The 25,106-nt window shown below is 39.2% G+C and overlaps 2 protein-coding genes across 4 annotated transcripts in view; one reads left to right on the top strand and one right to left on the bottom strand.

Moving 5' to 3' along the window:
- The first annotated feature begins 7,880 nt into the window (after nucleotides 1-7,880).
- Nucleotides 7,881-24,187, top strand: LOC112565389. 2 transcript variants are annotated; one of them, XM_025240830.1, is made up of 13 exons: nucleotides 7,881-7,914; nucleotides 11,091-11,229; nucleotides 11,696-11,855; nucleotides 12,272-12,573; nucleotides 13,592-13,668; nucleotides 14,910-14,998; nucleotides 15,313-15,464; nucleotides 16,302-16,472; nucleotides 16,763-16,899; nucleotides 17,014-17,120; nucleotides 17,355-17,503; nucleotides 19,143-19,198; nucleotides 19,471-24,187. In XM_025240830.1, the coding sequence occupies exons 1-12, from the start codon at nucleotides 7,908-7,910 to the stop codon at nucleotides 19,156-19,158; spliced, it is 1,506 nt and encodes a 501-aa protein (XP_025096615.1). In that variant the 5' UTR covers nucleotides 7,881-7,907; the 3' UTR covers nucleotides 19,159-19,198; nucleotides 19,471-24,187. The 2 variants fall into 2 exon arrangements, with proteins under 2 accessions (XP_025096615.1, XP_025096605.1); XM_025240820.1 differs by having other exon boundaries at nucleotides 19,143-24,187.
- LOC112565373 overlaps nucleotides 20,774-25,106 on the bottom strand; it is a 31,565-nt gene continuing 27,232 nt past the window's right edge. For both annotated transcript variants that reach the window (XM_025240800.1, XM_025240806.1), the window contains one exon: nucleotides 20,774-24,501. The gene's annotated coding sequence lies outside the window, so the exon portion shown is untranslated. The remainder of the gene's footprint in view (nucleotides 24,502-25,106) is intronic.

Below are 25,106 nucleotides of genomic sequence, written 5' to 3'. Positions count from 1 at the left end.
TTCCTTTCTTGGGAGCCGTTTGGTTGGTAGTCAACCAAAACAAAACCTTGTGCCAGAATTTTGTTGTACAACTGCTGAATATCTTTAAAAAGCACAATTCTGGGCTAAAGCAGTTATTTAACTGATTCAGCACCAGTCTTGTTTTAACATTAAAGAGAGATCGTTCCTATTATATAATTGCCATCTGTGTTTCTCATGATATGTTGTACTGTCAGTAATTTGGGAGAAAAATGAATTTTAAAAGGTTCTTGTATGCTTCAGTCTTTTTCAGATTTCAGTTTATCTGCAGTTTAATTCGATAATTAGTGCCTGAACTGATGAAGTGGGCATGTGGTGGGAGTTTGTTTGTTTATTGGTGTTTTATGCCATGCCAGCAACTAAGGCTATATCATGGCAAATGTGGTGGGAGAGGGGAGTGTGTTTATGAGTGCAGTTGATAGGGATGGTGGGTAGGAGATATTAGTACTAAAAGTACAGTTACCATTTTGAAACATCAATAAATATGATGAAAGTCTTGTCAAAAATAATGATTAATGTTATCAAATTCCCTATTAATTGTCATTTATAAGATTGATTGGTATGCCTCACAATGTTGGGTAACCTTAATCTTTCTGTACTACACAATGCTTGATTGATCTTATTTAGATTAGGCCATAATGTTTAGAGTCAAACACTCTGTATGCATACTTCTCTGTACATGACAGATTCTTTGTGCCTCATAAGTCCCCTTTTATTATGTGCACAGATGTGTGCAAATCTCTGTGTGCAAATCTGTATGTATGCAAATGCATGTATGAGAAAGAAAGAGTGGGAAGTAAGTGCAAGTTATGCTGAGCTGACTTGCTTGACTCATTGTTGAAGTGTGCATGAATAACATCTTTGTGTTTGATAATCTGTTCTGGTAATCAGCCGCAGGCCCTGTCCAGACTTGCAAATTATGTTCTGCTAGAGTCAGCGTTCTGACAGTTACAGCTTGTACTGAGAGCATGGCAAAATATTGTGATTGGCCCTTTGTTTTTAAAATAGTTTGGGGTTGTTATAGGAAATCAGAATACTTATTTCAGGACACCCCATGTCATTTGCACTAGCGGGCAATGTAACACTCATTCAGTAGGAGACATTGACATTTTAGATGCTGATCCATTTTGTGATGCTGATCCAATGCAAAAGACAAGTATATGAAGGCATGTAACTGTTGTTTGTATCCGTAGCTAACAAATGAGAAAATGAAAATAAAGTTAAAATAATGGACTCTTTGATGCTTCCTCCCCTGTTTACTAAAATCTTATCTGTCCACGCTCCTGTTCGAAACCTTTGCTCCTCATCAGACTTCTGCATTCTGTCCCTCCCTCCAACAAACACAGTCACTATAGGGACAATGGATGTTCTCCCTTTGTTCTTCTAAGCAGTGGAACTCTCTTTCACATCACATTCACCACTCGGACTCCAAGGCTACATTCAAACTCTCTCTAAAAACATTTGTTCACAATGTACTATCCCTGAATTACTATCCTGATTTCCTATTGTGATATTTTGTGTCATGTGCACCATTATGTAACTACTCTATGTCTACACTGTTGACAGTCCATATATATCCCTTTATACCTTTATCCCTTACATTATGTTCCTCTCTTGTACTTCATCTTTATGTTATTCATTGTGCCCATATGTATCTTGCCTTCCATTGCCTCTTACCTAATGTTCCTTTTGTATCATTACTGCTCAGTACAGAGAGTGAGATTGGTCATGATCTGTGCAATACAATTATCATTATTATTATTAAAGGCTAAGATATGAGATTTTGATTTAGATTCAGCAAAGATCTTAGTTTTTTGTCTGAGAACATCAGATGCTGCTATATGATGTAAGGAATGTTAATTAATAAGACAAGTTAAAAAAATAGTAGTTTTGTCTCATTCAGCGTCATGTTTATATGGCATTTACTTAACATGCTGGTTGTGATTGTGATTATGTTAAGCAAGCTTTCACCCATTGATTCAATAGCAGTCAGAATTATGATGGAAATAACACAGGTACATTGTATTAATATAACGTACTTTAGATATTTGTTGCTATACTTTAACCAGACATGTATATAATATACTAAACTTAAAAATTTATAATTATATATAATCATAATTATAATTATATATAATTCTTAGAACAATTGCTTTGTGGGTAAGTTCATTAAAATATATCTCTCTTAATAACACAAAATACTTCTGAGAATGTCCTTGGTCTTTGTTGCATGCTTTAACAGACAACAGAAATTTGCTCAAAATTCAAATTTCTTTAATGGAAGTCACAGGAATCAGCCACATATGATCAAGAAGTATAAAAATACTTACAAATCAGATCCATTCCAAGGACAACAAACTAAACAGCAGAAAACCTTCATGAATGTGTAAACCAAGTTTAATCTGAACGTAAATCTGCCAATGTTGAGGGACTGGTGTGTGTTGTCATCAGCCAATGTTGAAGGGCAGGTGTGTGCTGATGATCCTTTTCGAGACAATTTTCAATCATGCCTTCAGAACAACACCTAGATGACTCAGGGCAGGCATTGGGTAGAAGAAGTTGATTGCTGATCAGTAGTCTCAAATACAATCATCTTGGATGTGCAAGACCTCTGTAATGAGAAGGAAAGTATTGACAAGAGGAGGTGACCTGTGGTTGACTTAGTAGGATAATTTGTTGTCCTGTAGGCTGTTGGCAAAGAAATCACGATTATGAAGCAGCCAGCAATGTCACCCTCAGGGAGTAGATGATTCAAACTAGGCTGATAGATGTGAACCTGCATTTGAGGTAAGCTACTATTTGCTCATCTATTGCTTGAGCATGGTATCATTGGAGTTGAGCAAGAAGGGACTGGGACAGCACTTTGTTTTTCCACAGGTTCTGCTTTACCACATTCTTTCAAATGATAGAATCTGCAGATGGTGGTGACAGGGAAAGTGCTAACTGGATGCCGCCATGAAGGAGCTTTGTCAGATGTGGGGTGGAGGTAGAATGACCTACAGAACACCCCTACAGCATTACATGGCAACCTGACTGGCATAGGTTACACAATGGCATTCTGCAGCCAGTTCTTCAGGCTTTTCTCCAGGATTACAATGCCATATTACACAGGAATTTGATCATCTGGAACTTTCTGCTTCAGCAGCAGTTCAACTGTAATCTGTTGTTTTAATTATTATATAAAAAAGTACATATATATATATAGGAAGCAGCTGAACACATTCTTGATGAAAGAGCCAGTCTCTCCCTATTAAGTGCCCTCTACCTGTAGAACTTAACTGGAACTCTCAGGGGTAGAGGAGAGTTGGGAGACCAAAGCAGACTTGCAAAGAACAGTAGAGAGCGAGGCAAAGGACTCAAAACCACAGTTGGGGCTGCCCAAAGCCAGATCGTGCAAGGTGTTGTTGCAGCCCTATGCTCCTTGAGGAGTAACAAGGAATAAATTAAAACTAAACTAAACATGCAGAAAATTTTGTTATGTGTGAGCAAGGACACCTTGACTTATGAAATCATCTTATTCCCTTGTTGTCTTTCTTCATATATATAAATATGTATCTTTGGTTATTGAGCGCTTATATATTTTGTTGATAAATGGCAGTTGCATGAGTGACAGTTCATGAAGGCAATGAAGGCAACATAGGCATACCCAAGAAACACTCAATAGCTGTAGGAATAATTGGGTTTCTTTGTTATGGAAGATTCAAGGTTGTCTAGACAACTAGCTAGTTCTTTAAGCAAAACAGACATAAGGATTCACTTTAATCTGTATAAGCTTTGAAGTGATACTATGTAGATGGGTGCATGTGCTGTCTGTTTCACAGCATATGTGTGTGCGAGAGAGAGAGAAAGAGCAGGAAGGAGTAAGAGAATGGTTTATTATAAAATGAAATCATTTATCCATTTTTTGCATCCTAGCTTTCATATGTCCGACGAAATCTTTCCCTAGATGATCTAATAGAGCCATATACATTTTTCCTGGTAGATTTCGTCAAATGCAGATAACCCAACACCCAGCACTTCAGCAGGAGACAAGTCACTTGACATTTCACATCAGTAGTTTGAGTAAACAGATTAATCTTGATCGGCAAGTTTGATGGGAAGAGGCGGCGCGTGGTGTTGAACTATATGGGGTAGATGGACCAGGGCAAGGTTTCAGGCAGTTTACTTTGGACTTATAGCCCAAGTTTTTTGGCTTAACTTCCAAAAGTTGCCATTGACATAGGCTGGTGTGCACATGAGGTCTTGAAAATGAGTCTTAAGTATTCAGACTAAACCTAGCGAAGTCGACTTGAACTTGAGACCGACGATTGAAGATTTATTTTCAAGACTTCGCATGCAACCCAGCCCAGGGCGACAGCAACCTGGCCTGACATCTTAATGTTTTTCTCTATATAGAGGAACAACATGCGGACAAAAGTGTCGTAATTATAAGCAAGGAATATCTTTTATCGTTCCCATTTATGTGCGTGTATTTAAGATCTATGTGTCACCGTGTTCGTGTATCTAACAGATCTTTGTGTCCCTGCCACTCCCTGGAGCATGTGCCCTGCATTGCATGTGTGTGTGTGTTGCATTTCTGAGGTTGCAGTGACTGGTGAGGTCTTGTGTGTGTTCTAGTTGACGACCGTTACAACAGCTATTTATGAAAACGTCAGTTGCCGAGAAATGATACTCCGCGAACAGCGGACCCGCGCATTCTCAGCCATAGGAGTGACCACGAATTTGTATTTCTGGACTGCTGGCAGACGATTTTTTCCCCCAGTTAATTACTAAAACTAGGTAGATGTGTACAAAGCTTCCGGTTTATTCGCATTCATTGTTAAGGCTCGCCAAGACTAACAGCGGAGAACGTAGCATAAGTCTAAGGTTGGTCTCGGCATTCAGACAGCAGTCCACCTGTAAACGTCCGTGACTACACGGCATGACTGCATTTATGACACTCTTTGCGCCATAGTACGTGGAAACTTCGTTGTTTACGTATCACGTTGTCAGAACGCTGCAGCGGAGCAGCAAAACTGCTACCCATAGAACGGTGCACGCGAATTAAATGTTGTGTGTGTGTGTGTCACAGAGCTGTGGGAGGATTAATTGTTGAAGGTTCCTACTTGCCACACCTTGGTATCATTCGTTTGAAGTGTCATAGTTCATTTAGCTGTAAATTTGACTCGCGTCTTGGAGCAATTTAAGGAAGACATGTAAATGTGATTGTGTTTAGAAATGGTATAGCAAGAACTGTAAATAAGTAAAAGGTTATGCGGCTTCCTTCTCCGCCACCACCTCTACCCCCCTTCCCTCTCACGCGCGCTTTTATTTTTTACGACCTGTTGTTTGTCTTGGTGCCCTTGCTGTTCTCGGCCCATGGGTTAAGCCCCCTACCACATGGACCTGGCTCTTACTGTCTCGGCAGCCAGGTAGGTATCTGACCTTTGCGGTGTGGCTGGAGAGAGACCTGTTCATCTCCATTCGCGGCAGGTGCGATTGCTTTCTCCTCAGTGGGAGGCCGGCAGTCCGTAATTGCACGGGCTTGGCTCATAACACTTTCAAGGTTTATGATGATCCAACTCCCTGTTTACTTACATCATGTAAAGGTTTACTTTCCTCTTCCAGAACTAATTACAGAAACAAGGAGCCCGACCTTCCAAGATGTATCACGCTTATAATTATTACCCACAATCACAGTGTAAGATTATAAATACTGAAAAGTGTTCGTCACCTAAACAAGTTTTGCGAGTTAAGATTTCAAAATATCAATAAGCGCCAGAGACATATATATATAGCAAAGAATTTTGCTGACTGGCCTTTACGGTCATTTCGCAGCTTGGAGTATATATATATTAGTTTCTTGTAGTAGTAGCAGCTGTCTACCTATAAACTTTTTATGTCACTAGCCCAAAGAGTATAGATAGATAAGAGGAGACTGGCGAGCTTTGAACGACAGGCTAGGAGGCAGCGTGCATCGCTTGTTCACTGCAGTTTCGGCGGCTGGGGCAAGAGATGCCTTCGATACTGCACCGCGACAAAGAAAGGCGGGGGGTGGGGGTCTGGGTCTGGCTTCTGGAATTTCTGGCACTCGCGCCTGATGGGTGTTTACCATCTGGCCTTGAGCACCACTGCAGCAAGCGCAGCGTACGGTTGCGGCACCAGCGGCAGAACAACGGGTGGGGAGGGGGAGGTCTGTAGCATCTGGTCCACAGCGGCGCGCTTGCGCGCGCGCGACACCTGCCGTAAGCTGCAGGCCCCGAAGAATGACTGGAATGGCATAGGCTGCGTCTGCGGCCGGAGAGCGTGTTGAAAATGATTGTATGCTGGGGCGATGATGCAGCTGCAGGTCAGGGCACGCCAGACTTTTCCCTCTTCTACTGTTGTATCTCTTTTAGCGGCTCCTCTTCCCTCTCTGCCTCCCCGACTCCCGTACGTGTAACGTCACTTGGCGTGTGTGCGTTCTGGCCTGAGACGAGATACCAGCAAGCAGGCCGTGATCTGTCAACGGGGAAGCTCGCCAATACACGCCCAAACATATACATAGCTATTATACTTCGGTGCTTACAGCGAGACCCCTGTTGTTTTGTTTTTTTTAAATTAAGTATACACAGAGGTGTGGCGTCGTGACAAATTTTCTGAGACCATTCCCTTCCTCCTTGTCTTTCATTAGCGCCATTTTTTTCTTTTTTGTAAACCTCTCCTACTGCATTCTTTCCCTCACTTGCCATCCCCCCCCCCACCTCCAACACACACACACTGTACGTTGTTGATACTGGGGCAAGGTGCCACGAGGGAGCGCGGTGATGATGTAGAGAAGACAAAAGTACATCGTCGCAGGGATGATGTTCTGCAGGAGGCTTGTGTTCGTGGGTTGGACTAGGGTGTCTGGGGTGGGAGGGGAGTTCTTAAAAGTGTCCGAGCCGCACTGGCTAGCCTGTATCGCTCCGGGCAACAGTCACAGGCAGCTGCCCTCTGGCCAGATACCGGATCTTGACCTCGATGCGGGCGCAAGTTTGCGTTAGTTTCAGGCGTTATACCTGTCACCAAGAAAGCAAGACTCTTGGGTTGCTGGTGCAGATCTCGCCTTTGATACGTGTACGTTTTCCTGTGGATGTGGCACCCGTGAATAAGGTTTGGACTATATAGCCCGCCTATCATGAAGTCTCAGTTTCTGACTCGGATAAGACACCAGCGACCAATCACAACCATGCAGTTCCCTGGTGCAGTGAACGAGCTTTGAAGAATCGTCATGAACGGATCTCACAGCGGTTTTGAAGAAGGTAGAACTATACCGGTGCTCATTATTCAGACAAGTAAGTCAGACTTGCCACCAACGTCACGTGCCGTTCATCCTTACCCTTTTCCTTACTGTATAATCCAGTACCTCCTTCAACAACTTTATATCGGAACGAGGAACCATCCCTACCCCCAATCCTCGCATCTCGTGTTAGTGTTTTCATTCATAAAATGCAAAAATGCAAGGTGTTTTTATGCCTTCTTAATTGTTAAGATTGTTGGGGGTTTTCAAATGAATTAAAATTGGTTTGTGTGTGTGTGTGTGTGTGTGTGCGGATTTTGTTTTTTTTTTTTCAAAGACCCCTGTATTTTGGTTTGTATCGATCACTCGCGTTTTTACGCATTGGGAACGCCGACTATAGTGATTGCAGGTCGTACCCACTGTTAGGGGGTTTGTGAAGGTCGTTGTGTGGCTCCTGAAGGGCGAGAAAGTTGAGTGTCGACGATTCGAAATGCCCTGACAACGACCACAGTCCGTGGGCGTGGCGGCGTCGTTGACAGGCGATGTTGGAGGGAGAGCACTCCACACACACAGCGGGCGTAATTAGACAAGGGAGCTAAAACTTCTATCACGGGCATGTTCGTGTCTGATGGCATCGGCGTCTTGAAAAATGCGGCGTGAGAGTGCTATGGCAAAAATGTAGCATTGTGCTTTGTGAAACAAAGAGACATGAAGAGACACTGTTTATTTTTTTTTCAACAATTTATAGTGGTCGACTTCTGCTGCATAGATTTAAACACTGTTGAGAAACATGTTTTAAATCGGTAATTATATGGTATAGTGGATTAAGCACCCTTTGGCGTTTAAGCACATCTGGCGTTTTAAATACTTTTTCCTTGTCCTTTAAGGAAATGCTAGATATTTATTTTCGCAATTCAGTTGTTACTGCTGTTTTTCTTATTCATTCTAAATGCATGGATCCATGAAGAAGTGATCATTATAATTGTTCTTGGTTTTCTTTCTTTTTTTTCTCTCTCATCTAAAATTAAAAGGAGCAGATCTACACGGAATGTCGGTCCGTGGTAAAAGGTACTTGAGAAAGGATATAAAGAATAAAAGAATACGCATTTTTGTACTATACCACAGTGGTCACCTACCACTCTAGTGAGAATCTTATATCCATGGTTGAAATCTTGTTTTTAAAGCTCATTGGGTCCCACCTCCCCGGCTACTCAGTTTTCTCCCCTTCATCTCCACTTTTCTGTCAAACTACGCAGGTTGTCAAATATATACTCCTCTTATAGTAATAAGTATAAAATTATGACTCATGACTCTAAGTTTCTTTTTACGTCTTTGTCTCTAAAACAAACGCACAGAATGAAAAGGTAAAATGTTTATCTGCCAACAGCGTAATAACCCTTTAGTCATAATGAAGGAACTTTTAATTGTTAATACCTCATGATGGTGAAAGAATAAAGAACTGGAGTATTTGTAGGACAAGACATGAGGGCTTATAACTAGTGATGGATCATTTAAAACAAAAATTAATTAAAATAACAGAAACCATACTATTGAAGGTGAAGCGATAAGGTAGCCTGATTTTGTAATGGAGAGAGACATTGGTATGATTCTTGATGTGTTTCAATTTGGTGAATGCTGTTATCTGTGCTGTTCTGGAGAGTATTTCTGTGAAAAGAATTTTCGCTTGACTCTGATGTCCATTCTGATGCCATTAGTGTTTTAGTCATTAACTTCATATTTTCTGTAAATACTCCTGTGTCATACAGTGTTGAAACTTTTTTTTACTGTGTTTAACAAGATCAGCAAGGTCTTATTCTTTACCAGCTAACCCATTGAATGTCATCATCTGCGAGCTGCTTTAATGATTATCCTGCCTGCACTGCTCGCTAAACCCTCATGTTTCTTTAGTGTCATGATTCTTCCCAGGAAGATAATGGATACTGTAGAAGAGAGTACATAGCCTTGAATAGGATTGAACTGGTATATTCTTGATATGTAGACTTTCTTTAATTTTGATCAGGTCGGGGGTTAATATTGTACTCACTCTTGGAGGCCAATAGTGCTGTATGCCACATTCTGATGAATCTCTTCATGAATTCTGTGGAAGACATGACAGAGATAGCTTTGGTGTTGAGGGTTTTTTTTCAACTGTTATTCTGAGGTTCGATGAGTCAGTAGTTCTGTTGCCTGCCCTGAAACCATCTACTCTTGTTCAGTGATCTTTTGTAGTTTCAGTCGGCTCAGCATGATTTTTAAACTTAACTTTTATGTTAAAAAAAGTAAACAAGCACCAATAAAATGAAAAACAGATCATTCTACATACCTTCTCCACAAGTTACATATTTCAAGATTGTGATACTGTGCTGAAAATGTCTTTAGGGCCCAGCATACCTGTCTGAGCTGTTGATGCTTTACCGCCAGACTCACTCTCTACAGCATAGGTTTCCCCCTCTCTGGCTCCATCATTTGGAATTCTCTTCCCCATTCTTGCCAGTCTGTTTCTGTGTTTAAAGCCTTCAAGTCCAGTCTCAAAAATCACTTCTTTAAGAAATACTTTTCATTATCATTGTGCATGTGTGTGAGTGTGGGGAGGGTGGTGGTGGTGGAATGTTATTGTGAATGTTCATTCTTGTTTGAAAGTGTGGGCAAATGGGAATGATCATTTTGGTGCTGCTGCTGGAGCCTCATTATTCTGCATGTATGTGGAGGGGTGTGTGTGATTGTGCATGTGCATGTGAAAGAGCGGGCAAAGATGCTGGTGTAGAATGAATGTGTGGTCAGTTTAGTATCATCTTTTGTCTTCTTTTAGTTTTTCAGTGGCTTGTACCAGGCTCGACATCAAGCAGTCCAAGTACTGAAAGGCATGCACGAGTGTTCTTGGTCATAATGGCATGCAGCTTGTGCTGAGCTCTGCTTTTAGAAAAATACTTTGCAGGGAGATACTTTTCTCTTTCCCATAAAATAAGGTGACCAGACGGGGGCGAAATCGGGACACGTGCTGATGATGGTGTCGTCACCTTCAAAGGACGCTGAATCAGCGTACGGTATTCCAATTTTTAAAGACAAGTGGCACATTTGATGGACTTGCCAGAAAGCCAGAAAGCGGGACATTGGGCGTCCAGCCCGATGAGCAGGCGGGACACGAGGTCAAAAGCGGGACTGTCCCACCTAATGGGGACGTCTGGTCACCTTACCATAAAATCTTTACATTTCGAAGCTTGGCACAAGCTGTGAGTACGAATGTTAAGGATTGTATAACCAAAACCAGTGGTAGTTGATGATTTCAGGGTCATATCTTGACAGTGAATTATCTCTGCATGGGTTATATATTGAGAGCAAGTCACATACATGTGAATCACATACACAAATGTGCATTCACTCTCTTACAAACATGAACATAGAGAAGAAGGAGACTGTTTGAGTCCATGACTGTCTGAATAAATGAAGGATTTGGTGTGCACAGTATACGATTAAAATTCATTTTTCATCCATATTCTATGTATAAAATGTAAATATCTAAGGTTTTCATATTCACAAGCCCTTTGACATCACAATATATATATAGTGTTTTATGATAATACAAATCATGTGCATTTTTGAAAGAATGTAAAAAGTTTTCAGTGATATTCTCACCTCTCCCACCCATCACTGTCCACATTTCTAATTGTGGGTTAGTGCATAGAATATCAATTAGCAGCTAAGCAAGAAAGTGTAGAACTTTCTCGGACAGGGAGAACTCTTATAATGCCTCTTCAACATTAAGGCAAAACAGAAAGCATGCCTTTGTACTCCCTCTGGAAAGTTCAGTGTTTGCTGCTTCCTTCTGATGCAGACAGCAACAGTGAACTGAGTGGCCTTGTGGAGGACAAAGAGATTGCTGCCAGAGCCGTCGCCTTTGTTGTCAACAGCACACGCAAGGGAATAGTGCCCTTGTGTGCCGACATCGCCAACTTGTTACGCGCCAAGCGTAGGTATGTGCAGCTTACAGTTTGGAAAAGTATCATCTTATTGATGTTTTTGTTGCTGCCATCTTTAACTTTCTCTTCTGTTACCTTCTTCATCCTCTCTCTCCTATCTGCTACCATCTCCTTGTGCATATGAGATGATGAGTTGTTTTCATGCTATAGTTTGCACAATATAATCTGGTTAAGAGGATTGCTTGTTTTTACTGAAAAAGAAACATTTTTTATACATCATAGATGGGTAGATGTACTCATGTAAGGGGCTGAGCAGCTTTGTCTTTTCAACCTTTTAGCCTACTGAGGTGGATTATGTATTGAGCAAGATTATGGCATTGTTTGCTTTCTCACACACAAAATTTAGAGGATTTATGGGTGTAACATTTTCCTCTTTTTATGCTAGATGTCTAAAAGGCTGTTGTGAACTAAACAAATTCCTTAAAAAATTTGAGTTATTTCATATTCTTGAATTTTCCAGCTTAGAGAAGAAGGTATTTTTGCTGAAAAGAGAAAATGAAGCCCTGCGAGGCTCCACAGGCGTCAGCTTCCGTACCAGTCACTCCACCAGTCCCACACCTCCATCCTTCTCCTCTTGTACAGACAAGTCTCTCCTTCATGAACAAGTTGCCTTTGTACAGGTATTTCCTGATTACACCTTGGTATCCAGTGGCTTAATGCATGTGACTGGGAATGATGCATTCACCAAATGTAGGTCAGAATGTTGTTCAGTTTTCCAGGAAGGTGCTTACCTGGTTATCTGTATTAAGCATTAAGCATAAATAGTAATCTTGACAGTGAAATAATGATGGTCTTATAGGCATAAATAGCTTTCTATGTATACATGCTTGTTTATTGGCAATATGTATTAGCATGTATGGATAGGATGGATTGTATTGTCACAATATTTAGGAACAAATAAAAATAGGTTCAAGAAAAAGAACTTTAGCACATTTTCATGTTCAGTACAATGTGTATCATAATTAAAAGGTGAATTCAGCAGGTATCTGCTGAAAAAATTATATCTTTGTTATATTAAGGGCAATGTTTCATGCAGGAGAGATCACGTCCATGTTCCCGCTGCAGCCAGTGTTCAAGCACTCTGAGCAACTCTCCCAAACTTGAGAAAAATCATAGTTTTAAAAGCCATCTCCACTCAACACCAAGTTACCATGACAATCATCGCTCCCCTAGGACTACCCGTCGACCACCAAATGGAGTGACCACTCAGGCTGTGGTGCACTGTTTGTCGGAAACTTCTGGTCATGATACAAACTGTGATGGAAGCAGGGGACTAGGGAGGAAGAACTCTTTGCCTGAAATTATATCTGAGCCTGATGACATGGTTCTCCGGGTCAGGTAAGTGCTTAAGTAGAATGACGTTCCTTATCATAAATATCTAGATAAGCTCTTCACAGGTACAATAAGCATTCAGTGTATGTTACAAGTTAAATTTTGTAACCTTTGTGGAGATGTGCCCTTTAGTGGCTGGCAGTGTTGTACTGAATATTTGACCATGTACCTTGTACTTTGACCCTGCCCAGTGGATAACTCCTGTAGGTTCTAGTAGTTGTGCATGCATGTGTGGCTGACATATGTCTCACTATGTGACACATGGAGTCTACTTGCTGAAGTGGAAAGGAGAATCCAGGCATTCAAGAACATGTGCCTGATGAGGCTGCTCTGGATTGCATGCAGAGAATGTAGAACCAATGACTTTGTATGAAACAAGATTGCCACACTTGTAGGACACCAGGAACCTCTACTTTCAATGATCAGGTGATGTAGGATGGTCTTATTTGGCTGCATGACTTGGCACAACACTTTGTCAAAGACTATTCTTCATACCTTGGAGGGTAGTCAATGCTGTGGTGCCCAGAGGAAAAAAGCTGGCTCACAAATGTCAAAGACTGGACTGGTCGTCATGTACAGGAGCTGCCGACTGTTGCCCAAATTAGGCAAGAGTGGCAGGCCTGTCAGCTGCAGCATCTATCCATGTGCTCCCCTAATGACATGTGTCGGTCAAGGGATGACTGACTGAACAGATCCTCAAATAAAACATGATTCGTTGATGACACTCTCTATGGTGTGCACTGATGGTGCACTCTCTATGGTGTGCTCTGTGTTCTTTCAGTTTAAGCAATTGTTGTTGACACCAGCATGATGAAATAGCAGGATGTAGAAAAGGGGACTAGCAGTGATAAATAGATGTCAAATACATTTGCAAATAGTACACATTTGCATAACGGATGGGTATCCAGTGCAGAAAACAATAATTGATCATTCAAGAGAGTAATGTGGAGGACCACCGCATTCTACATAATTTATGCTGCAAATTTCTAAATAATATTACTACTGTTGTTTCTCTCTCTTCCAGTCCCAAGATTTCCAAGGAAGTGCAGTGCAGGCTGCTGCGTTACAATGACTCCCCACTAGAAGAGCAGTTCATAGAAAGTAAGTTTTCTCTGCTTAAAACATTTGTTTTTGTGTACAAGTTGTACAGGTTATGATTTAAAGGCATGTATCATGTTAATTTTCTAACTAGGTGCCTGTAGCAAGTGCAACCTCCACCTAGGCAGTGTCTAATGAAGGCAACTTTGTGAAACTGGGTGGTAATTGGGGCTTTCTTTGAATCATCATCCTTTCCTATGTAAAGAATTGTTATTTTTCCCTCTCTGAGTTGCAAAGCGACCGATGAGAGTACAAATGAGTGTACAAAGTCAAGCTTATCCTCGAGTCATAGGATTCTGCATAAAAACAAACTATAGGAAACCATTTGTTTGGCAACTGTAGATGATATTTAGGACTGAACTAATGGAATTTCTGTTTCACTTGCTTGTCTTTCATTGCTGCTGTCATTGTTGCAATTCTAGTATTGATGGCAGCTGATCAGCTGCCATCTTTTGCAAGGGTGATTTTTCACAGCGTGAAGATATTCACTTGAAGTGTTACCCATGTTTATGTAGATCTGTACTGTTACTGTTAATACCGAGTTTGGTCTTGTTAGTGGTAGTCTCCTTGAACCTCTGACTTCAGTCAGAGAAGAAATCCATTAGACTCATAAGCAACATAAAATTCATGGGAATTTTGTGTTGTGCCATAGGATCAGGAAAAACAGAGAATAATCCATAGTAAATATATAAAATGTGTAAGCTTCAGCATAGAAAGTGGTGTGGTAGGATTGCAATTGACCATTAAAGCACTCTCAATGAGGCCTTATTCCTAGTGGTACTTTGATATTTTCCCACTGCTGTTGGTTTATAAGCGCATCCATTAACTTAATGCAATTAGGCTGCTATAATCTTTTATTAATAAAAGAAAAAAAGGTAGAGTACCTTTTCTGTATTTTGCAACCTATAAAGAAGTCTTCAGGTATTTAGTTTGAATTGTAATATTTATGTCTTAGCTGGTTTAAAAAAAAAAGCGGGGGAAAGTAGTCCCCAAACCTTTCAGTTGTTGAAGGTGTGAGCTGTTAGAGGTTGCACTTTACTTGGGGCCAACTTTTTTTTATGACAGCAGTTCCCATCTCTTCTCCCTTGCTACCTTATACCCATTTCTAACAGCAGGTTGGATTAGAAATTTGCTGCTCCACACATACTGAACTGGTACACCTCTGGGTTTGGATGCAAGTGCTTGAAGCACTCGGCTGTCAAATGTGGAATCATGAGTGGGAAATTTGTATTTGCTTTTTGCAGCTGTGAGATTGAACTCTAAGCTTGCAGAGGAACTTGGATCAGCCAAGAAAGAATTAGAGATTTTGAAAGGACGATTGAAAGAACTAGAAGTAAGTAAAATTTTAAGAAATCAACATTATATAATTTATTACCACTGCTGTATGTTCTTGAATAAGATAACAAATTCAAACTGCTCTTGTATAAAATAAATAAATGCTCTCAACTTTGCAATATCCTGTGTAGCAAAGGTCAGTTATCACATAATCTTTCTTCTTTTGTTCTTTTTATCTGGATTCCAGATTTAGATCCTCATATACTTAGAAAAAGTTAGCTATAGAAGTATTTTTTGGTCAATTTAACTTAGATTATAAGCAAAAACTTGATGGGGTGGCACTAGTTTCAGTAACTATTGTTCTGTTCATAGATGAACCAACTTGCCAGAGAATGTTGGCAAGAACAACTCCATGTTGAGAATGAGTGTGATGATAGTTCTCTCAGTTCTCCTGATGATCACCTTCTGCAGCAGCCAGAGAGTACAGCTAGCACAACAGGCAAGCGTCACTATGTTGCAAACGGGTGAGTCCATCAGGAACAGATTAAACCTTCATAGCAACAGCAACAGGTGCTGTTCCTTTTCATGTCATGACCTACACATTTTGCATACATTAGATCCTATGACCTTTTTGTGGCAATGGACACTTTAAGGAGTTTCAGAAGTATTAAAATGAATTTTATGAAAGTTCTCATTTATATATATAGTGGCATAATTTATGCATAGTAATAGGGCACAGTTTTAAGCATGGATTGAGAGGAATTATAAACCATTCTAGCGTCAGGCTGGTTTTGTATAATTAAAAGTGACTATCTCACTTTTGAACAATATATTCACCAGTATTGCTACGTGGGGAACAAAATGATTTGACACAAATATGTTATTTTAAGTGTCTTAATAAGCATTAGCTTTTAGAAAATCTTCATGTTAACTTACCCCAAGCTACTTCAAAAGTGTATCTCTTTAAAAGGGACACAGTGAAAACTTATTTTTTATTTATTTATAAAATTTGAAGGGTAATTCAATTGACTAAGCTGAAACCATGCATATTTAATAAAAGAAATTATATGATATGTACTTATTTTGATGACTTTGGCACTCAGATATTTTGGTAACGTGGAATATGTTTTGCACACACAAAGGAGTAATGTTTGAATCTGCAAAACCTCTTCTTTCTCCAAGGGAAATAACCTATAGGGGATGGATTCAGATTTACATGTTATTTTCCATTAGTAGTTTGCAATAAATGATTTTCTAAAACATTTGACAAATTTGTCCAGTACACTAGCTGCAGCACGTTTTACCTTTAAAAAGTTTCCACCATATCACAAAATTAGCTTAAATTTCATTTTGTTGTTAAGCATCTCCCGGAGACGCCTTCACTGTCAGTTGTCCTCTGCACCTGGCAGTGTTCTGTATGCAGAACCGCTCTATGGGTGCAAGTGCATGGCTTGTGAAGAGGCCATGGGGGGTGAAGCCCATGCATTACTGGCGCAAACGCTTAATCAGGAGCTTCAGAAGTTTCCTGTAAAGTAAGTGTAATCATATTTATATTTCCATTTCCCCCTTTTATTATATATGTAAGTCACTGAGCATTAGTTTTTTTTATCTCCTCAGATAATTTAGAACTTTTAAAAAATGTTGTACAGATAGTTATCTTTTATGCATATGTTTGAAATCTTTCTTTCCGTTTAGTTTAGTGCTGTCTTAAGGTAGATGCATTTTAAAATCCACTTATCTGTCTCCACTATTCTTATGTCTTGTGCAGGAAATGTTCATCATTGATCCATTATTTTATATGTGGGTTTTCTTTTATGTTCAGTTCCAAGCTGCAGGTTCAGCTTGGGGATCATGTAGTCATCAAGGGGGAGCGAACTGGCCGCATCCGCTATATTGGTCACCTGGACAAGATAGGACAACCTAATATGGTCTTTGCTGGGCTTGAGCTGGATGCTCCAGGTGAGGAGGCTACAAATTTTTGTTTTAATACCTAGGGTTAATGGGCAGTTCTCGGAGATCCACAGGCAAAAGTTATCAGCATGATGTAAAACAACCCCGTCTTTCTATGTGCAGCTGGACGTCATGATGGCTTCTTTAATGGAAAACGTTACTTCTTCTGCCACAAGGATCATGGAGTGTTCCTGCCACTTCATGACATTGTTTGCAAAGTGCAGCCAAAGGTCAGTTCATTTTATGTGCATTCATGATATATGTTATGTATGTTGATGTGCAGCTGATTAGCACTGATGTCATTATGCAGTCTTGTAAGTGTAAGAGTCTAAAGCTTGGGTATTGTTCCCTTTAGGACAAAACTCATTAAGAACTAATGAAATCAGGGTTAGAATTACTAGTGTCATGTTTCATGTTCGTCTGTTTTTGAGAGCATTGCATCAAATCTATAACTCTTTGTACAGAAGTCTAATGTCATGGAGAAGAGTTTTGCTCAAGACAAACCACAGGTGAAAGGCATACCTGAGGAGATTCTGCAGCTACACCAACATTCACTGTGGCCACAAAAACAGGTGGATGGGGTTGAGAAAAATGATGCTTCAAAATACTCAAAGTGAGTCGATATTTGCTGCAAGTAAAATTAATCTACTGAGTTGATTTCACTGGAAAGTACTTCCATATGACGGTGATTTCGCTCTGCAGTCTGAAGAATAGTGAAGAGAGAGATAGTCTGAGCACTCCAAGCCTGCTTTGTAAACATCTGGTCATAAGCAGAGAAAAATGTGGCCTGAGATGAGATATGGATATAGAACCTTTGTCTAAATTGCACTCTTGACATGTCTGCATTCTTTCAAGCAACAAGATGATTGTCTTTTTGGCTATCGAGATCATGATATTAGTTTCCTAAACTTCAAACAGGACAACATGAAACATACCCTTCTAACTGTATTCAAATCCTGTCTAGATAAAAAATACATTTGAGACACACTTAAACACTGCGGGGGGCAGCTTTACATGAGGACAGTGCCCAAATCGTCTCCCTTGCTGGATTATCTTCCCCAGCCCTATTTCCGGGTACCTATTTCCGCCAGCTGGGTCTAATGGGGGAAGTATGCTCTCAGTTCGGACACCAGTGCTCTAACCACTCAGCTATCTACTTCCCAAAATTGGGTCTTGAGGCATTAATGAAAACACTGAGATATACCCAGCAAGCTGAAAAATGATTTCTCTATGGGTGACAGTATCCTGAAAAATGAGCTTTCCTCTGGGTTGACATTGTTTCCTCATGTACCAGATGTGATAGTGCACTCTGGGGTCACTGTAGGTGATATTGCCTGATGTAAGCAGAGGCCTAATGCAGAACCTGACCATGGCTGATACAGGTGTCGAACACAACATTGTCAAATCAGTTGGGTGGGGATGAGGGTGATCACATTGACTCTTTTTCCAAGACACTCTGGTACATGCACATGCACTCTCTGCAGTTCTGCCTGGGGAAAGAACCTTAACTGGGACATTACGATATAGAGTGCAGTTCTGCAATGCAATACATCTTACTTTATGTAAAGCTAATGGTCACACATTTTTGATTATTATATTCTTGTAAGGCATGAATGAGCATGTGTACACTTAAAGTTAACATACATTTTCATCATAAAAACCATACATATACACAGTTCTCATTCATCCTTATAGAGGTAACAGTACAAAAAGGCTTTGAATTAGATGGGGTTACAGCAGGTATGATTCAGAGGCCACAGTGGTACACGTCACCTATATGGCGAGGGACTTTTAAATGCTCCTCAGTCAAGATTTTCTTGTTCCTGCACTTATAAATAATGCTGGTCACTCAGAATTCTGTAATGATTTTTTTTAACTCCTGCCTGCGATGGTATAATCCTTCCTCTCTTATTTAAAACAACATAGAGCATGTCAAGTCTGGGTTCAACAAGGACTTGTCTGTGACAACCTTGCAGTCTCACTGCAGGGATGACAGTCTTATTTAACACAGTGGAAAGAATATGACTAATGAATCCTGAACATATCAGGAGTCAAGTCTCTCCCTCCCACTCCCCAACACACACATATGCATATCATTGTGTGTTTTTTGACTTAAAATCTTGGTTTACTAAAAGTGAATTCTGAGTTAATATTACAATACTAGGTTTTGTTTCAGTAAAGAGAGTAGATTACCTTTCACTTCTTAAACTTTCGTTATGTTTAATAAAGGTGATATTCTTCTTGTGTTTCAGGAGTGAAAGTGTATGACACAGCAGAGCTAGAGTAAGTGCAAGAAAGAGAAAGAGAGGTCAGTTAGAAATGCTGCAGGTTGAGTGGTTTGTCTCATGTAGGTGAGCTGCATGCTTGGTGGAGAGTGAATGAGAAAAAGAAAGGGAAAAATATGCAGGTTACACTAAAAAGCATTGTAAACATTGCTGTGAATTTTTTTTGCACTCATCTGCCTAGTTCCTTGTAACAAAAATACTGATATTACCTACCCACCCAAAAATGAAATAGATATGGGCTCTTGATTATATCAGTGCAGCATCTCATGTTTGTAAATCTTTCACTTCATCTTAGGTCACCATTTCTGTCAGTAATGAAGGAGAAGTTGATTCTGTCACCTTGTTTTAGTTTGATAGACTGGAGTTGGAGGGAAAACTGAATTGAAGATGTATCTGCAAAGAGTATTTACACATCTTCCAGTCTCTGTCATTCTGCTGTGGACAAGATTTTAAGAGAAGGCTGTTTGTTTTTTTTTTAAATATCTGTAACAGTTAGTTATTGTTTCATCCTGGAACTTTGAATTTGTGTGATCAAAGTTATTGTCAAGTTTTGTGATTATAGAAGATTATACTTTAAAGCATGAATTCATCCACAATGCTCATTGTCCCTCTTACACTGCAAGCAAAATCAGTCAGTAAATTTTAATATGCAGGAATAACGTCTTCAACTTTTAAAATCTTATACTTTGTGTGTCACACTTGTTGAAAAATGACACTTTGTTACCTCTTTGAACTTTGTTCTTTACACATCTGTTCAGGGTTAGTCTTCAGTCAGCAGCATGTGTTGATGTCAGTGCTTGTAAATGGTCATTTGTTGCTCATCTGTCTGTGGATCTGCAGTAACATGGTTGCTAACATTTGGTTTTATATTAGATTCTGCTATCTGCGTATTTTCTTGAGGGTATTTCTAGAAGACAGGTATGTGATAACATGTAAAACACATGGTGTATGTGAGTGCATAATAATAAGCAAATTTTAGATTTAAAAAACCTTTAAAGCTAGCATACATCACCTGCTTTGGTTGTTTAAGAATCCTCACAGACACAGACATGCATGTGATCTGTCACAATTTTGTCCTGCTTTATGCTGTTGCAAAGTCTTATTCCATACCACCATGACCTTTTCCCCACACTACTCATATGGATATTGGAATACATTTTCTTTGCACATAATTACCAGACAAAGTATCAACCATAACTATTTGTTTTTATGAGTTTTTTATTGTTAACCTTGCTTGAATCCTGCTTGAAAATACCTTTTTTTTATGGTTTTATCTGCAAAAAAGACTTAACCCTGCCACGAAGGGATTGATAACTTTCTTCCCTGTTCTCTCTTTCTCTCAAAAAATAATTGGACTGCCTCAATGGCTGCAACATTAATTGCTGTTAGCAGTCCCAAAATGTGGTAGCCATCTTTACTTTACTTATCAACTTCCTGCTTCTCCCTACCCTACCATCTGTTTCCTTCACAGCTGTCTAGAATAGTGGTGATGCTCAAATTTCTTCCATTCCAGCTATGGTGCTCTTTGTAACTTGACATGAGGCTATTTTGGCACTGGCTTTTAGACCTACAAAAATTTGCCAGGAAAAAAAGCTGTATTTTTTTTTTTTTTTGTTCAAGCATGTTTTGGTCTTGTGTTCTCCCTGCTTCTATAATTACTCTGTTCCTCAGCTTTCTAACATGCACTTAACCCCTAATGTATTATTTTTTTTAATCTATAGCAAATGCAAGTTTCTCAGTTCCTTAGTTTTTCTTATGGGTCTGACTTAGATAAGAAATAGGAAGCATGAGTAAATACTAAAAATCTTCATTTGAGTGAAGCTTTTGTAGTTTTTCCAAGCTTGATTAATGGCAACAAAACAGTAATTTGTGTGTACAAGCTGCATCCTGCAAAATGTTATGGTAACAGTGGGGCATTCCCTACCAATTTACTTTCAAAACAGTCTCCAGAATCAACCACTGAACTTAGTAACATTGCCAAGTTAATGATACTTCATGATATACAAGGCAAAATGTATGACTAAAAAATGTGGTTAAGCATTATGTAAACTTTTCTAATAATCTGAAATGGTTGTGCTGGTGTAGACTAACAAATATTATTTCCCATTTTCAGACATTCTGTTCTCAAACCCTTAGCTCATGCTTTCAGAGTCACTGAAGAACAACATTTTTATATTTTCCTGTAGCGAAACAAAAATAAATCCTAAATTGTTTTGTAAGTATTCGTAACATGCAGCTTGTCCTTTTCTGCTTTTCATTACTCTATTCACCCCCAGTACTATTTTTATTTTGAATCTAGGAATTGTTCACATCTTCTACCAGAGCCTTATTCTCTGAAGACTAATAAATTATACATGTGTTTTTTTAAATGTTATTCTTATGCAGGCATGTTGGAAACTATTAATTTTTACTTATAGCATTAAAAAAAAAAAAATCTGATTCCTGCATTGTAATGTGATGAATCAAAGAGTGTCAAGTCATCAATAAGGATGGTAACATGGGATGGGGGAGTGCTTTTGTTTTGGCATGCAAACATGTTTCATGTTGATCTTCAGCTGTACTCAGTATTCCTTAACAAAAGTGCTATATTGTTTCTTTAGCTGGCTTAATAATAGCATAGACCACAAGCTTTTCTCATCCTCATGTGACCTATTTTGTCCAATTTTTAATGAATACATCATCTGAGCCTTGTGCTGCATTTTTGTAAGGTTTACAAAGATGTGTTGTTTTTATGTTTCTTGGCAGAGAAGTTAACTCTTCAAGCAAATGTTGATGTCTAATTTTTAAATGAGACAGCTGGAAAATTGGCAAGTCTCATTTTTTCTTGTGAAGAACGCTTGATGCGGGTGAGTTTGCTGGAAGTGGCAGGGTGCTGGGCACATATGATGATGTGTATCTTTGTTTTCTGCTGTTACATTTGCAAATGAGTGGATGAGTATTAGTCTATAAACTGCAAGTTTATCATGCAGAAGATATGTGTGTGATATACTCTTCTTCTGGGAGGACTGTTTTATGCTTTTGGGGTTTATCAAGTTACTTGCTTTGTCATGACTCGACATTTTTGTGTATTCAACACTAGAGAGTTGACTTTGTTGAAACAGTTTGACAATAGGCAATTATGCTTTGTATGTGTGCCTCCTGACGACAGAGGCAACTAGTGAAGCTGCCTCCGAGTACTATTGACAGGAATGCGTGGTAAGTCTGCTCTCACATTGTCTAATTAGTGTGTATGTGGTGGTAAGGAGCTTTGCTTCTCGTCCTAACTGGTCTCTTGCCCATCTATAATCATGCTTGTTACCAAGTGAATTTTCTGTTACCTATAACTTGGCCTTATTCGACGATGACAGCTTGAGTTAAGTCAGATCAAATTCTTTGCTGTGTAGACATATTTTGAATGTTCAAAATGTACATTTTAAATACACTCTTTCACAATTATGCTTTAAAGGTTTTAGCAGACAGCAAACTGAGGATATAAGGCTCAAGCAGCTTTGTAACTGTATGTGTAAGAGGTCTACCTATGACAAGTACTGTATAGTGCTGTGATGACAACTAAAACCAGAAGATTTTTAAATCAGAATAAACTGACATATCTTAAACACAAGTTTGCTGGATGTCATGCATCAAATTAGCAAAAGCTCACATTTTAGAAATGTTTATTATCTGTTGAATATAAAAACAAGTGTTTATTGAATATGAAGGCTGATTTCACATCAGTTTTGCTCTGATCTAGAGCGAATTGGTCTGATTACAGCTCTTTTCTGTCATGGTGTGTCTGGTCATGTTTGGGACCTCATCATAAGGCTGATGAGCTCGTAAGTGGGAAAAAATCTTACCAATAAATGTGTGGCATGACTGTGATTCTGGTTCATGTCAGCATAAGTTGTAGTTGTGTGCATAGGTGCAGTCCAGGTCAGTGTCATCTATACCTCTGTGCCTCTGGCTAAAGATTATCTTTTTCCAGAGTTTAATACTTATACGAAGCTCACTTCTACAAAATGGCAGCTGTGCGAAATAAGTTAAAGTTTAAGGCATAATAAGGAATAATATCATTTACCAAGACTTGTTAGGATTTGATAATAAACCAAGGGATTGCATTTTACACATGCCCTTTTCTTTCTGCTCATTATCCGAATGACATTGCTGTTTTAGGTACAAGCAGACATTAAAAGAAACAATATACTAAACACTGTACACATACTTAACTCTCCATCAGGATCCAAACTTTGGCCAACTAAAGCCAGCACTTTGCAGAACTGTTCAACATTTAGAAACTAGTAAAGTGAAAAGTGATGAGACCAGATTATTCACTTATACAAATCTTAAAGAAATGGAGAATTTATCAGGCTGCAGTGAGATCAGACTAACACTCAAAGATGTGGAACCAGTGACCACAAGATGTTAAGAAAACCTTTGTGCATCTATCCTTCAAGACCCGCCTGCACCAGATTTTGAGAATTTTCATTCAAACCTGTTGCTAGCTTATGTGCTGTTTTTATATGAAATAAACAGATTTCAGATTGTTCTGGATGCCATTCAACTATAGCTATGTCAATCCCACAATGCTGCATGGCAGGGCCACAATTTTTTAATGCATATTTTCCTTTCTGAACATTTTCACAGGCTTTAACGACAGTGTTTATTACTTTTAACATGTTTTATCTTAAATGTTGATTGCGATGCAGACTGACAAAAGTGTGCTTAAAATTTCTTTTTTTTCCTAGTTAAATGCTGATTGTAATCCAGTCAAAGGTAAATTTTAGCATTTCAAGTTACATGTTGATTGTAACTAGGACTGAGGTACACTCAACAGGTTAAAAAGGAACAATGGTTGGCTATTTAATGACAGGTTTAGGCATTACATGAATTATGCCCAAGCGTCAGCTGGATGTAACATAAGCTTACGCCATAAACTTGATGAGTGACAGGCTAATGTGCTTAATCTTGACTGTTGTACTGGGACATTTTTGACCACTGTATGCCTCCATAATGCAGAAATAAAGGTGGTTAGAGGAGTTTGTCTTGGCTCTTGATGATGTACGTTATTACTCAGTTGTGGTCCAGGATAGTACCTGATCTCACTTGATAAATTCTTGGAAGATTTATGGTCAAAGAAATGCAAAGAAACAGGTCCATCACATTCTCAAACACTTTCATATTTATTGAGGTAATATTTGTTAGGGAATGTCTTAAATACGCTTGTAAAAGAAACAGGATCAAAATAATGTAATCTTCCTACTGTTCACTTAAAAACTTGTTCCACACGTGCTGGCAGCAAGGTTCTGTTGGGATTTTGGTCAAATCTTCATTTACCATCAGATCGAGAATCCTGCACACACACACAACACTATAATTTACTTGTCAGTGATAGAAACTATAACTAAAGAACTCCAATGGACAACAAGAAGTTGGCCTTAAGAACATTGTGCTTACATGTACAGTTATTTCTTTAATTTTTTCATTGGTGCTTTTATGGGTAAACTCAAACAAAAAAAGTTTAAGTTTCGGAGACTTGTTGAGCACATGATCCCATGAAATGGTTAAAGGCACAGTGGACAGTGTTGAAAAGTTATTTGCCAGAGGTAAGTCTTAAAGAGGCAACTTGAGAGAGATCAAGGGACAATTTTATTCCAAACAAAGGAACTGGCATAGGCAAAAGCTTGGGGACCAGCAGAGCATAGTATGGTGCGGGGAATGTGGAACTGGAGTGTATCATCTAATGAATGAAGCTTACAAATGGAGTCTGAATGATGTAAGACATGTGACATAAATGTGCATAACTTTACCTGTACATTAAAATAAATGTAGATCAAATGATTTTTCTCAATCCACTACAACTTATAAATGGAGGCTTTCTTAAGTTTAAGAGTATCCCTATTTTAACAGAAAATCTTCATTTATAATAAGAATTTATATTAAATGGGGCTGGAAAAC

The sequence above is a fragment of the Pomacea canaliculata genome, linkage group LG1, assembly GCF_003073045.1.
Source record: "Pomacea canaliculata isolate SZHN2017 linkage group LG1, ASM307304v1, whole genome shotgun sequence".
Taxonomy (NCBI): Eukaryota; Metazoa; Mollusca; class Gastropoda; order Architaenioglossa; family Ampullariidae; genus Pomacea; species Pomacea canaliculata.
This window is presented reverse-complemented; position numbering and strand designations above follow the sequence as displayed.